Consider the following 16,138-nt stretch of genomic DNA (forward strand, 5'->3'; position numbering starts at 1 on the left):
GACATGTCATGTCACTGAAGGCCAAGCTGTGCTCGGTTCAGCACTCTCTCCATGGTGATGCAAGCTACAGCCTCTCGGATCTTGATAGATTTGGTTTCTTTAGCAATATTTTCTGAGAAACTGAGAAAATTATAGAAGAGAATACTCTGTAAAATAACTGATAAGCAATTACAATGATTATTGAGTCTGATCCAGTTTGTCTTTACATTAATTTCTCTATCTCCCCTCTAACACGGAGAGATCCTGTCTTGGATGTTTACAGTGTTGTACATGTTGCACAATGACCTTTAGGCCAAATACTGCTACTGTCTTTCATAATGATGGCTGAATTAGCATTAGGTGTACTGTTTACATTAACCCTTGAAACCCTGAGGCTGTTTTTCTCAAGCTTTGTATTCCTGTGCAGTTATTGCAGGAAGTCATGACACAGTGGCCACCTAAGACACTGCACTAAAATCTCTGCTTTAGTATGCTTTAGGAAAGTCCAATCATTTATCAGATAAGTTTACACATCGTCTATGTAAAAAAAATTTCACATACCCATATGAACATTGACAGTTAATAGTGGCTGCGCACAGATTCCTTCCTAATGTGATTCCAGTATAAGCAACCCAATCACCAGGATAAATGTTGGCGTTGTATGTTGCTGCACACCACAGATATGTAACATTTGCATGTTACTATGTAGTGGGTATGTGAAAACTTAACATTTCTTTACTTGCCAAACACTGTAGTTAACGTGTGGTTAGGTTAAGGCACAAGAAACATCTGTTATGATTATGAAAAATATCGTGATTTGGCTTAAAATACCTGATTTGATGCCACAATCCTCGCAGCAGTGTCTCTGGAAAAACAGCTACTTTTCATGGCGTTATCACGTACCAATGCCTAGCCCATTCTGCCATCTCCAGAGACACTCTTCACCCGGCGAGCGGTCAGTTCAATGTCTTTGTATTTTGAGAGGATGTTTTATTGTTTCATGTGAATGACAGAGGTCAGTCCAACCAATAAGTAGACAGACATTTTGTCCACTTAATACCGGTGATACAATGAAGCACCACAGGGATGACTTTTAGGCCAAACCCGATTAGTTAAATTACACTGGTTCCCTCGTCAAAAAGCCTATGGGATTTCCCTGTTGGATTTTGGATTATTGCAGAAAATAAGCTCTATGGCAAACAAACATTTATGATACTTACGTATTGTCCAGTAAAAAAATCACAAATAAACACTACTTTAATGATTTCTGCTGTGTCAATGCAATCTCCAGAAAAAAGAGGCCAGTGCTAGGGTACAAACAAGCTACGCCACGGTATTGTGACTCAACATGGCCACCACAATGAGGCTGCAAAATCGTGTTTAGCACGATGAGGTTGGAGTATTTACTGACGTATTTCATATTGTAGAACAAACTGTGAAAATATCTTGAAGGAATACTTCACTTCAAAGACTTTTTGTACATTCATTCGAAGACAACTTTTTTCTCCCGCATGCCTCTGGTGAACAAAGAATCCAAAAAAGACAATCATTCCTCATGAGCTGAAGTCAACAGTTCAGTGTCTTTCCCTGTTAGCACAAGCACAGCACAGCAACTAACATCCAAAACTGTGCCATTAAAAAGCTGCTAGAAATGTGGCAATGACTTTCTAAAAACCAACCGATTTTGTTGTCTGTTGGTCATAAAAAGTGGTTTGCAGATTGGAGAATGTTTCGCCTAGGTGTCACACCATCCACCATCCCTTCCACCTCCTGATTGCAAAGTTAGCTCATACTACGTCACCTTAGACACGTCGATATGATATGTATGAAACGGTAAATGTACAAATGTGACATAGCCTCGGTTTGCAAAAAACGTACAATGCGAACATTTTCCTTTGGTGTCAAGGACTGTGCGAAAATTCTCCTTCAAGTCAGATACTGCTGAAACCACATATCAGCTTTAAGATCAAGTGGGAATCTTCAAAAGTTTAATACGAAATTCATGCTTTTTGTTTGCCTTTAAGGGGTTTCCCTGCTTAGTTTCAGCAACACAAAAGAGATTTTGTACTAAAAAAACTAAATGTGATACTGTTCTTTAAAACTTAAAACCTTATTTGGGGTTTTCTTGAGATTTAAGTAAAACCTTGAGTGGTATAACATCAACCTCCTGATATGGTTGGATGATCTCATCTGAAGAGTTTGTCCTGGTGTACAGGCCTTTTTCTCAGCTGACATTCTGACTTGTCCTAGTAGGAAAAGCACTGACATTACTAATAACATTAGCGCTGACAGTTATATTGAAGTGTTCCGGTAAGCTATTAGCTGGTATGCACAATATCAGGAAGTTGAATTAAGCCATCATTAATTCAAGTGTTTAAACCCATGCTTTTCCTACTGTGACATGTCAAAATGTATTTTTTTCTTTTACAAAGGCCTATTGTCAGATTTATCAGAATAACACTAAGTGTAATAGAATATTTCTGTCATACCTAAGTAAAGCGACCCCCCTGCATAGCCTGCAGAAACCCAGCATTAACATAGAAATCAAACTCCACGCCTGGCCCCTCTCTTACTGTGACTGATTTAATGGAGCCGAGCGTCATAAGGCGAGGTATTTCATCTGCATTGATGGTGGCCGAACCGCCCATCTTTTTCACTCGGCTTACAAATCTTTTTCTACAGTCTGTTTCGTCGTCTGTTGCTCCAGACCTCCCACTCTTCTGTTCATCCCTGTCCTTCTCATGTTTCCTCTCCCTCTCCTGCTTCACTCTCACTTTCATACACTCCCTCTGTTGGGGCTGTAAAATGACTCTGACGATTGGATCCGATCCCCCAGAGAGAGCTCTCATACCTGGACACTTTTACAACATGCTCCCCTTCAGTCGCAGAAAGCTTAGCAGAGGATCAGCAGTGGAGGAATGCAACTTCCTACTGTTCCTTAATCTTGATTTATCTTTCTTGCTCTTACCGTCTCCGTGTGTATGTGTGGCATTCTTGACGACTTCATTGTGTGCATTGTGTGGCGTCGAGTGGGAACAGTGGGGATGGGAGGATTGTCCCTTTAACCTCTGGAGGAGAGAAAAAAACTTTGAGGCGGCAGTAAATCTCTCTGATTAAACCCGGCTCCCTCTGACTGCTCTTTTTGTGTGGGACGGGACTGTGTGTGTTGTCTGTCATGTGAAGGATGCTCACAGTTGAAATTAAAAAAAAAATTTCAAATAGCCATGGTAACCAGCATCCCCAACACCACCAACCACCCCCACCCAATTTCTCATTCTGTGTCCAACACACCCACACTTACACATATACAAACATTACAGAGGAATGTGTGTTTAAACTCTTCAGTGGAAACTTCAGAAGAAGCTGTAAAGCTATACAGATACAGGCTTGTAGCATTTTTAAATTGAGCCTTACCTCAAGAAATATTGTGCTATTTTGACCTCTCATATAAGCCTGTCCCCATGAATACATTATTGATTTATCATATGATGAATGGACATGACCTTGATCATTTCACTGACCTCAATATTGCCTGATGTGTTTACGTAAGAATGTCACCAACACTTTAGCCAACATGATGCCAGCAGGGTTTTTCCCAACACATTCTCACTCCGACCTCATCACATATCGATGTCTGGCCACGGACTTCCCACGTCCAGATACAACGTGAAAGGTACCCTGGGTTGTTGATATTCTGGGTCTGAAGAAAAATAAAACATTTCAATATTTAGATTTATTTATATTATACATTATATTTATATTTCAGTTCCAAAGTCTGAACATTCTCAAGAATTTAAAGTTCATTGCTCTTTCAAAGGGTGTACTTGCATTATTACATCAGTGGCATAAAATGGTCCGGCAATGACAATATCTCTCATCACAATTATTTGTGGGACAATATAATGTCAAACAAAAGTAGTTATGGTAACAGGTCTAATTTTATACTTTTTTGTCATTCATCTGGGCACTCTAAACTGTGCTCCTCTTTTTGTGGTGTTCCCCAGGGGTCTATTCTGGGTCCCCTTTTATTAACTATACATGCTACCCCTTGGGCAAATCATGCATATACATAATACTGATTTTCATTGCAGCTCTATGTCCTGATAATGCCTAGAACCAGTGATGACATCCTGCAACTACATTTTTAATGTCTACGTGCTGGGGGGGTTTGTAAATGGTGGTGTGGAACATTGTCTCAATATGATACAATGACACGGTGCAATAAACCCAACCTGGCAACCATCTTAATTAGGTCATTTGTCATTTTCTGTGACTATAGGCGCATGCAGACAGATGTAGAAGGGAACAGGATACACACACACACACACGCACGCACCCACACACACAAACAGAGCAATAAATAACCCCAAGGCCTACACCAAAATCTCGTCACACACAGATGGCATGTCTGCTACTTGATGAACAGACAACCTTCAGGCTCCAGACAAGCAGACGTCGCTGTCCAGGTGCCAGTACCTCCATAGCTGACTACTAAGTGACTGAGGCTACATTGTGAAACTGAAACTGAAAGACAGTTGCAAATGCCTTCAACCTCTTCCCTTTGTTGGTGTGCTGCTGATGCTCTCTATTTGTTTAAAGAAGCAAATGTGTTGCTTTTGTGTTTTCTGCTGTTTGCACTGACCAGCTCCGGGGCAACTGGTGTCTGTGCTCACGTGTGAGAAAGTTGGATTTCATTCATGGCAGCTTGGTTGCTTTAAGCAATACAGATGATTTTACACTGTTATTGGTGGCAGGAAAACGGGCAGAAAAATGAAGGCAGATCCATTTGGATGGCAGCTTACACCTGCTTGTGGGTTTTTGTGTATGTGTATTAACCTCCAAATGCAAAGGTGACATAGGGGGTGTTTTAATTTACCAGTGTGTGTGTTATTATGTAGGATCAGGTGAACGTAGGAGTGGGTGTGGAGGCCAGGCAGTCAGGTCGTATGTTAAGTGTGTTTTTTGGGCAGCTGCTACAAGGTTGATTGCTGAGGCCCCGCAGTCTAGGGGATTATGACACACACACACACACACACACACACACACTTCTATTCATGCCTGGGGTCGGTTTTTTATCACAGTCTGCAACCCCCCCACACGCCCCCCCATGTACCGCACACATGCAGAGCGTACTGGTTCCCAGTGGATCCATAAACTCGGGCAGCTAATTGAAACAGGAGATAGATAGAGGTATTGCACTGGGCTGTGGGATTTACGGCTCTAGTAGTCAGACGTATAGTGATCTCACTATAGTTGGTATGAGGACATTCAGAGAAACACTGGCCTTCCAGGCAGTGTTTAAGTATTCACAGAGCTTACATTTCACACTCGCACTGTTGTCATAGAGATATTTTAGTGCCCTACTGAAGATAGATGAGTGAACGAATCAGATCTATTTTTGCTTCATGAGTTCTTCTGAAGGCTCATCAGTCAGACTCAGAGCATTCATTCTACACTGTGGAAGGTCGCTCCTCTCTTGTCCTTGTCAGCAAATAATGCCAATGAAGTTTGTTCAGAATAGAGTCATTGTGCTGGAATCAATACACCTCGTACAGTGTTTGCATGGATACAGGCCCTGCCTAGTCACTGTTAGGGGGTGTGGTGAGAGTGGAGTCGCATGGGGGAAAACAGCCTTTTCCCTCAGCTTACTCTTTAATAAAAAGGTCCGTCTCTGTAGGGATCCTTGCAGTATAATGGCGGCACTGTGGTGCAGATCGAACCCAAGCCGGGGGGGGTTTAAACCCTGGTTGGGGGAGCCCTTCTGTGCAGAGTTTGCATGTTCTCCCCGTGTCAGCGTGGGTTTTCTCCAGGTACTCCAGCTTCCTTCCACAGTCCAAAGACATGCAGGTTAATTGGTGACTCTAAATTGTCCATAGGTGTGCATGTGAGTGTGAATGGTTGTCTGTCTCTATGTGTCAGCCCTGTGATAGTCTGGCGACCTGTCCAGGGTGTACCCTGCCTCTTGCCCACTGTCAGCTGGGATAGGCTGCAGCACCCAGCAAAAAAAAGGCTGCCAATGAGAAATGTCTAATCATCTAAAGCCCAGCTCAGACAGAAGATTTGCTCCAAGATTAGTTGAAACGTGCACATCACCACTATGCAATGTTCTAAAAACCTGCCAGTTTACACCGATGCAACTCGACGAGATGGTGTATCGTCTCCATAGCAGCAACTCTTTGTACTTCTGTGCCAGTTTCCAGATTTTCAGGCTTATTTTGGAGCTGAATGTAATTTGTAGCTTCTTAAAATATGAATGAGGACAGTGACAGTGAGATACTTTCTACAGCTGCATGCGTAGTGGTGATGAAATGGTGGAAACAGGCAAAATGACCTGAGCTAGGAAGTATGCCACAAATAAATAACCAATGGCGATTGATCAGTCATACAAAGAGTGCACAGCACATATAGTGACGCAGAAGCAGCAACCAGCCGACACTGACACACTGTGAGGACGGAGACCCACATATGGGTCAACAGTTGCAGGGATATAGATGAGACGGACTCAGGCTTAGTGGGAACAGGGGGCTGTTGTTGTAGAACTCCACAGCAAGCAGACATGTCATCTGTGGACAGTCTGACTTGGCCGCTTTGCTACAAGCTAATTGGTTGTTGAAACAGTTGATGTGGTTTACGTTGGAAAACCAGCAGCTGGTGACTTGACAAGCTGTGTCACAAAAAAGTCGAACTATTCCTTTAAAATGAAGTAGCATTCTTTGTTGTTGTATGGTCTCCAGAGTCTGTCTCCCTTTTCGTCTCCATGGTAATGCATGGGTGCTTTGGGGTCAGGCCTGCTAGTTTTTCTCTACTGCCACCTCCCAATGCTCCTCTCCTCTCTCTTCTTCCCCTCTGTATACCCCAACCCCCTCTCTTGCGCTCTGATGATGAAGCGCTTTTAGATTTTCGTTAATAATGCATGTTTCTGATTCCCACTCACCCTTCATTTTTTCATGTGTTCCTTCTCTTACACTCTTTCTCCCATCATTCTCGCTCTGCCTCTCCTGCCGGGGTTTTCTGATGTCTCGGTGCGTCCCTGTCTCCGTTCATTAACTTCTCCCTCTCTCTTTTTTCCCCCGCTCATCTGTCTTCGCCCTCTCTGGTCTCAGTTCGACTCAGTTCAGTTTGTTTTAGTTAAGTCCAGGTTATGAAATACATTGAATTTTGCACATTTACACCTTCAGGTTAACTTCAGTTCCATTCCAATGTGATGTTAGACGCTAAGAAATAATCCCACCTCCTTTTCCTGTTTTCCTCTCCTTCTACATCCCTCTGTTGCCATGGTAATGGCTTGTGGCTTGGGGTTGGGTCGCTGGCGCTCCTCCAATCTCTCTCGCTGTGACAGCAGCTTCTCACCCATGTCGTCGCGGGGAGTTCAAAGACCCCCTTCCTCATCTTTTACATTACCCAATGAGTTCAAACAGCTCGACCTGAGCTTATTAATGGCTACTCACATAATCCACGGGTCTTTCTCCTCTGAGCTAACTACAGTTTTAATGGCTCCACATCTAAATGGGCCGGCGTTCTTTGTCTGTCACATTTGTTTTGCTAATGCGAGATGAATGGAGAGTCTCTCTGGAGATTATCATAATGCATTCACGGTCACGGAGGGAAGCCTGTTTGAGGGGAGGCCGGGGCCACTCTGTCATTTGTGTGTGTCCCCTGCTGGAGGTAAAAGTAATAAAAATGACTGCAGACATTTTGGTTATTGATTGAAGGTCCTCGTGCTCAGCAAGACAGAGTCATTTACTGGGATGTCCCAGGAGAGTTGGGAGCATGTGCCCATGTATTCATGTTGCACTGTGTGTGTGACACTGGCCTTTATTAATGAATGAATTCAAATCCGTTAGCTTGGAGAATCAAATACGTCCTTCTCTCTCAATTATATTTGGCTGCATTCATGAGCAGAGCGCATTTCTAAAAACTGAGGATACATCTTTAATTGTTACTTTTGTTAACCAAGGACTTCAAGCAGTAAATGTGTCATTTAAAGGAACACTTCCCCCACAAAATGATCATTTTTCTATCAGTTACTCACCCTGTGTTACCTTGGATTTGTGGAAAAGCCTTGCAAGTGTACACGGTGAATGAAGAATCCAAAAACACTACTTGTTTTTGTGTGAGACTGTTCATGCTGAAGTGCTTTGAATGGTATGATTTCAACAAAAATGCATGTGTTTGGGAACTACTGAGCATAGTGAGAGATAGTAATTGGATTCTTTGATACAAAATATTTGCCGTTTTTGGATTCTTTTATTCACAAATTCAAGCTAACACAGGGTGAGTCAAAGATACACAGATGGTCATTTTATGGGTGAAGTATGCCTTTAAGCACTTGTTTATGTCCTGATACTTGGAAATATGAAGACGCCAATCCATGTGTGTATGAATGTAAGCTGCAGGACTTTGACTATGTATTTCTTTGCCAAATGAGTTGGAATGAAAACACCAGTGCCACACAATATCACAGGACACGGGCAGTTGTAGTAGAACATTTTTTTTAGAATTGTGTATATTTGAATTCATCTCATTTCATCTCATTTTCAAGGGGGTCCTCAGACCCAAATACAGAACACCTGCACCCCCCTGCCCTCAGCTGTTGTACAAGAAAATGAGAATTGGCTACCGTGACCAGTTTTCAGTATGACATTTAAATAGCCTGAACAGGTTGTTTTGAGATATGAATATAAGGAAGTCCGGAAGCACAGGAAAGGGGTAACAGATCAAGAAATGAGGAAGATTATTCCAGTCAGATGGAGCTTTGTATTGGAATCACCTTCGCCCAATTTATGACAATTCTGGGGACAAAGAAAAGGGGATATTGCATATGTCTAAGTGGATATGAGGAATTACATGGAGTCAAAAACTGTTTCAAATATGAGGGAAAATGAAATACTACATATGATTCATATGGATTCAAAAGATTAAGTTGTCTGGTGGGATGAGTATAAACTGTTTTAGAGCTGGTTGGTCCAAAAGCAGCCCCATTAATTGCTGATGTCCTTCACATTGCTGCAGGTTTGAACCACCTCCTGACAACAGACAGCAGTTGAGATTAAATCCTCACTGGTAAGTAAATGAATATATTCTCTGCTTCACTATCCATCTATTTGGCTCTTGGTAACCCCTGGTGTCTTGTGATGTTGTTATTCTCTGCTCCTAAATGCTGTGTACACACCAATGTTTCTGGATGTGTGAATCAGCATCTTCCTCCAACTCCCAAACCTCCTCCTGTTCTAGTCTTTGGATCACAATATTTGCTGATAGCACGTCTGGCCTTGTTTCCCAGTGATATGGACTGTTTTGCCACGTTCTGGATTCATAGGTGCACTACATGGATTTACACTGTAAAGCGTGGCTGTCACTGACAGCACTACAAACGTAGTTGTGTTTGGAAATTCACTGGAAAGGCACTTCAGTTTTTTTCAGATCCTGGCTGTACTTCCAATAAGAAAGGTCAGTTAGCATGGATGAAAAGTGCTGAGTATTGAGGCATATCTTACAGCTGGCAGTGACTGAGTCATACCCGTTGCAGTGCTGTGTCATCTTGGTATCTGCAAGCACTAACCCTGCAAAGTACAGGTCTGTACCTTTATACTTATACAAAAACATGGCTCCAGATGTAATCTGAAAAAAAACCCCTGGTCTAACCCTAGACCTAACCTAGACTTTTCTTGAGAAAATGTACCGTTTCTGGTTCAGATAGCCAAATTCTACTTAAAGCCCCTGACCCAACAAGCCGACAGTCACCTGTTAGTCAAAATTGGGCCGTTGGTGAGTATCTGCTGCCCTTGTTGGTGTGGTTTGTCCTGCACAGTTGTCCCTCATCACCCCCCATCGGTTTCTTTTTGTTCGATACAGCATGTTGAATCAGTGTCAGCAGCGTACAAAGACAAACGGAAGTGAGGAAAGTAAACAAACAGCTAAAGTCAAAAGGGAGTGACACCAAAACAAACTTGATACATAAAATGTAAGATTATTTTTCTTTAGCCTTTGAGCTCTTTTGCAGAAACGTTTCCTGATGGTTTGTATTGTTCACTGGCACGCAGTAACACTCTGTTCTTTCAGCATTGGATTGTGCTGTTAACGTGCCAACCGGCTAACTAGCGTCAAGACGATCTTCCAGTTTCCTTTTTTGAGTTGGATTATACTGCTGTTTGCTGGTGTGGAGAGTCATTTCCTGTTACGCATGCGTAGAACATACATGATAATTGACCATTGGCTGCAGTCTTTGCGATGTGTTCATGTGCAACTTTTTTTTGCTGAAACATAGCAACCTTCATATTTGCTACATCATCAGTCAGTTTGGTGTGTCTGGGCCTTAAAACTTCGTCTTCGATCATTGGCAGAAATTATTACTTATTACTGCAGCACCGGTGTTTTTCTATCCAAGATGTCAACCTTTCTTGATGACCTAGCGTGTGCAGTTTCTCTGTCTGTTTTTTTTTTTTTTTTTTTAATATAATGTTAGTTTTTAGACTGTAAAAAGTGGACGGGTCCAGTAATGCCCTATGAAAAAGTGCAGGGGACATGTAACCTGTGTTCGCCCCACCCCTGGCTTGATGCCTGTTGCAACCTCCTTGTTGTTGTGATTTAGCTGTATTGTTTTGTTTTGTTGCCATGTGGTTGTTAAAAAACTAATTAGGTAAAATTACCCTGATTGAATGCAGAAAGTAACTCATGAGGGAAGTGAGATTATATTAGTGAGTGGATGTTAAGACGTTTATGGAACAAGCTAGAGGGTGGGGCATTATGTCAGGTGTCACACTGAGCTGATGCTTTCAAAGACTGTTTGGTTAGTGGAAGAGATGAACAAATACGTGTTTTCATGCCTCCACACTGGCACGGCCGTCCCATTCTCATGAACGAGATATCTCACACCTTGAGGTAATTACTTCAACTTGGGCACAAACATCCAATTGGACTTAAGGATGATGATTTTCGCCATAACTCAAGAATTCATACGCTAATGACAAAATTTCACACAAACGTCTGATAGAATATAATGGTGACGTGACAACATTTTATATCCAAAAGGTCAGAGGTCAACTTTTTCTTGACATCATAATATTCTGCAAAAAGTGTTTGACTATCATTCAACATCATATCTCAGGAACAGAAGGAGAGACATTTGGTCCAATACTGAATTGGTGGCACTAATGCTGTGTTCCACTGAAATCGGAAGCCGGAGGTGGGAATGACATTACACCAGAGTGCTAGCCAGGTTAGCCATTGTTAGCAAAACCAGATGAGTACTTTGTGCAACATTTCCACGGATAGAAGTTGAACATTACTGTGTGTATGACTGATTCAATGAGACACAAATAAGTAAGAAGTGCTAATAAACAGTTTATCACCGCAGCTTTCACTGCGGCAGCCATCTTGGATTTTGAGGTTGGGTTTGATGAGGTTCCTGCGACTCTCCTGGTCAGAAATCCAACTTCAGGGGGCGTTCAAGTTAGAACTCTTGACTTCTTCAGATGTAACACACCACAATCTTGGGTCACAATCACAACCTGTGTGTGTAAAGCATCCATGTTGCGATATTTGAAGCATTGTAAAGTCATGGCTACATATGAGTCTGAACTGACGCGTATGTAAACTGCATCGTAACTGGTTGGCGGAGGCAAACTGTCTAGTTTTGGAATACAATAACATGTCAACATGTCACATGTGTCCACACCCAGAGAGGTGAGAGGACAATATGAATACCCAGCATGTGTTTGGACGAGGATTGTGTTTGAATGCGACTGGAAAAACAGGAGCCACATATCCTGGCATTGCTTGCTGCTCACCTGCTGACACATGACACATTCAGGTGCACACACACTGTACACACTGTACACACCACACACACCACACACAACACACACACACACACACACAGGTTTAATAAAATGAAAAAAGGCATTTTTTTTCCCCAGTAATGTTCCAGTTGTCCAAACATGTATTGGCAAATGTATGAGAAAAGAAATACACGATACATACAGTGCATTCTGGTGAGTAACAGAATGTAGACATTTTCTTTGGACCTCTACAGTAGTACACTAAGCATGCTGCCTTATGGAAACCCATTAAACATATTTCTCAGTAGGGAGCCCTTTCTTAGCAAGCAGAGCAGGCGCTGCAGCACAGTATTACATAACACACGGCTACATTACTATCACTGCTACCTGAACAGCCCCATGAGAGCACTCTGCTATATTGCACTGATCCATAATTTTAACAGTGAGTCATTATCACAGCAGTTTGTTGCTGAAAAGATGTCATGGGAAAGTGGTTTGAATGCAGTTATTGTAGGTCGTATTGATAGATCTCCCATCTTCTCCCAGTCTTTGCCCTCCCACAGCTTCCTCTCTCCTCCTCCTCCGCCCCTCTCTATATGAGTAATCCTGACGAACAGATGGGTGGAGGAGAGAAAAAGGACCATGCCAGCTTGTTGCGCTGCCATAACGCGTCAATCAGTCCCATCCCCCCTCTCACCCCCTACCCCGTTTCCATCCCATCATGCACTTTTCTCTCCTATTAACATTTCAACCTCATGTACACCCGTCTCCACCCACCACACACACCTCCTTTATCATTAAGCCTTAATATTTACTCCACCAGCCCTGATGGTGTTGCCAGTCTATTGATCGGTCTTACCATCTGTCTTACCTTTCATCATTACCACCAACTACTGGCCAGACAGCTATTAAATTCACAGTGCACTTTTGATTTCCCCAGACAATAAAATGTTTCTATCTTTGACACACCCACAAGATTTTTTTTTTTAAATCTCTAGCCCTACAACACACCCTGAGAATAGTAACATCAGTATCCTGAGTGTCCTGTACACTGTTTTTGAAGGGTGTGAGGAAGCTACTACAAACAAGGTCTTCAGAAATTGATCAGGCCCAGTAAAATGGAAAAGATGTATCGGAACGTCAGCCATAAAGGTATAACAGTCTTGACATGAAGGCCACACAAACACTCGTACAAACGCACACACGCTGTAAGTCATGTCACAGTAAAGCCCGGAGTCACGCACCAAGGCCACGTGCATCCATGTTGCTCATCAATACCTTTTACCTAGCAATAGCACACAGGAATACCAATGAGACTCGGCTGGTTTACAAGCCCAGCTGGATTTATGTGGCCGTGTTCATGTGTCACACTGTATTAGAATGATGCGAAGTATTGATTGTAGGTGCTTTTATCCTTTTTATTTTGCACCGTTTAGCCTATCAGTTTGTGCATTATACATTTGAACATATAAAACATGCTGTCTACTACTACTTTATTTAAAAAAATAACAGGTTTGAGATATATTTCTTTGTTAATAAAGCCATTTATTTTTGTGCAGTTTATGCCAGGATCACTGGACTCTTGCAGCAGTGGGAGCAGCATAGTGAAAGATAATGCTATTTACATTTGTTTAAAAGGGAGGCTATAATAAATAGTAAATGGTGAAGGAGAGAACTACAGTAACTGGATGACATATTTGAGAGTAACTGAAAAGACAGAAATACTTGATTGAAAGGGAGTAACTGTCGGATGAAGTCAATCTTAGGGCCTTTTCAGACATAGGCTGAACCATTGATTGAAAACAAAAATTTGCTCCATCCATTTGTTCCCACTGTACAAAAATAAAGCCAAAATATATTGGATAAGGCCGCTTTCATCTTGCACTGGCGGCATCATTTAGAGCCAGAGTCTGCGCAGCAGCGATCTCCGCGATCTGGAGTTTCTCATGTTGTTGATCGTGAGCATCAAATACTAATTACAACCAAACTTAAAGCAAAAATGAACACTTGAACAAATGTCAGTGTGAGGACTACCTAAAATGACAGGAACCATTTTTGGAAAAAAATTATTTGACATGTACTTTATCTTTTCATTTGGCCCATGTCCTATTTGCTAACATGAAGGGGGCCTTTACTGCAGCCAGCCACCAGGGGGCGATCAAGATTCTTTGGCTGGCAGACCAGAGTTCGAATGAGTGTTCACACCACTCCAAATGAACTGAACTAACCGTGGAAGCGGACCAGGGTTAGATTAAAGTGGAACAAATAGCGCCAGTGTGAATGCGTCCTTAGGGTGTGTGATGCATTGCATCTTAGAAAATAATATTTTTTAAGGAATTGTGTGTTTTATATACATTACAGCTGATTATTGCACCACTTAAAGTGATTCACTCTATTGTCTGTAGCAGGTTGATGCCGTTGAATAAGCGTGTTTTATGAAAAATGCACTCATGCAATGAATGAGCTGTTAGATCCATGCCTCAGTTTCAAGAATATATAACTACATATGCTAGAAAATGACCAGATAACAGATGCAGTGTGTTATTACTTTCATATAAATTCACAGTATATAGCCTACACAAAACTGAACATAAATGCATAGACACACACACACACACACACACACACACACACACAGAGCATGGCCCTCTGCTCTGGCTGAGCCCACAGCTTTTGATGAAATGACCTTAGACAGGCGAGACATGCATTCACACACACACGTGCACATGGGCACATGGGCACATGGGCACACACCCAACACCCAGCCAAGCCCCGGCAGCCAACAAACCGGTCCATACGCCTGGCAAAATGTGTGCAATTGTCCAAATATCACAGCGCTATAATTGGATGTCAGATGAAGCGTATTTTAATGGCAGCTATCTTTTATGGCTTTTGATGAGTTACACATGGATGAGTCCGATGCTTTGTTTTTGAGCAGTTATCATTTTTTCAAAGCCATTCTTGGTTTAACGCTGCACTGTTGTCTTAGCAAAGCCGCAATTTATAGTAATGGGAATTTATTTTTAGAAGACTTTATACTGCTTTATGTTTTTCCATTTTGTCAAAGCAGGTGTTCCTTGAACGCAGCAGTTTGTGTTAACTAACAGTGCTCTCAGATGTGTGTGGGTGTGACCCCTTCCGAGGTGTCCTTTTCTTCCTGTTTTGTCACCTTTTCAGAGAGGATCACTCTGTCACCTGAATGTGCCTGGAGCTAAACTCTGTTAAGATTCAGTTCATGGAAAGGCAGGGCTGCTCACGTTCCCTGAGTAGGAAAAAGAAAAAAGGGGAACAGGAAATGACAATAAGAGAGGCTATTCATATCAGGGCTTTGCGAGTGGTGGGGGATGCATGGGAACTCTCTCAGTTTTGAGTTGGTTATGAAAGGAGGGATCAGCAAATCCTCAACTTGTGATCTCGGGTCGTCACTATTACCAGAGACTTCTGTATTTCACAGTTAAACTATAGATTCACACAGAATGACGTTACATTAACAAAGATAAGTGTCACTTTCATTCCTCCTGTTTGGTATCCTGCCTCCTGTTTGGTATCCTGAAGTCCTACCTGACTTCCTCCGTGGCTGGGTGGGGCTGATGTGAACATTTTTAGACCGGTTTTATTAAGTCAAACAACAGACTGGATTACTGCTTAACAATGGAGCCCTCTGTCCACACATTAAATATGCACTTCTGTTACATCATGTAAACAAACCACGAAACGATCAGCCCTGTGCTCGAGATCAGACAGTTGACACTTAAGATGGGTGAGCAGCCTTCTTGCTATCGTCCTACGTTTGTACTTTCTATACAGAAAGCACACGTTTTATATTGCAATAGTTACTGGGAATGCTATACAATACAGCTAACAGCAAGGATTTGCTTTACCAGATACTTTCAGCTCCCTGGCGATCCATCTTATTTAGGCATTTGCAGTGAATTTTTGCGTTCTCCGTTCATTGCGGCACTTTCAAAGTACATGACAGGAATAAATAGAGGGCATTCCTCAAAAGTTCAGGTCTAAACGGCCCGCAGCTTCGCTCGTGGCCAGTTAAGACACTTCTTTCATCAGCTTCAAATCCAAAATGCTATCAAATTAGCATAGTTTTAGTTTTTTGAAGAGACTAAAGCCGGATGTCCACCAGATCCATCGCGTGCACAATCCGGCCGAGGCGCGGGTGCCGGAGCTAATCATGCCCATTCAAGTCAATGGCTGCTGCTCCATCGCTACATCAACATCACAAAATCAAGAGAAAAATCTACAGTGGTCAATGTCCGGCAGGCAGAGAGATCTTTTCTTTGTTTGTTGGTGTCTTTATACCTCCAGGGTTTCCGTAGAGTATCACATGACATTATGATCTCGCGATCCGCCAATTCCAGCCGCTC

At 42.3% G+C, this 16,138-nt stretch overlaps 1 protein-coding gene across 10 annotated transcripts in view; it reads left to right on the plus strand.

Annotated features, from left to right (window-relative positions):
• The window catches only part of nrcama (neuronal cell adhesion molecule a), an 82,247-nt gene that overhangs the window by 26,329 nt on the left and 39,780 nt on the right, over positions 1-16,138 (plus strand). For 9 of the 10 annotated variants that reach the window (XM_078165371.1, XM_078165376.1, XM_078165377.1 and 6 more), the window contains exon 2: positions 8,992-9,042. The exons of the other annotated variant lie outside the window; for it this stretch is intronic. In XM_078165371.1, coding sequence (XP_078021497.1) covers positions 8,992-9,042 — 51 coding nt within the window. The remainder of the gene's footprint in view (positions 1-8,991; positions 9,043-16,138) is intronic. 10 annotated transcript variants of the gene reach the window in all.

The sequence above is a fragment of the Epinephelus lanceolatus genome, chromosome 23, assembly GCF_041903045.1.
Source record: "Epinephelus lanceolatus isolate andai-2023 chromosome 23, ASM4190304v1, whole genome shotgun sequence".
NCBI classification, from domain to species: Eukaryota; Metazoa; Chordata; class Actinopteri; order Perciformes; family Serranidae; genus Epinephelus; species Epinephelus lanceolatus.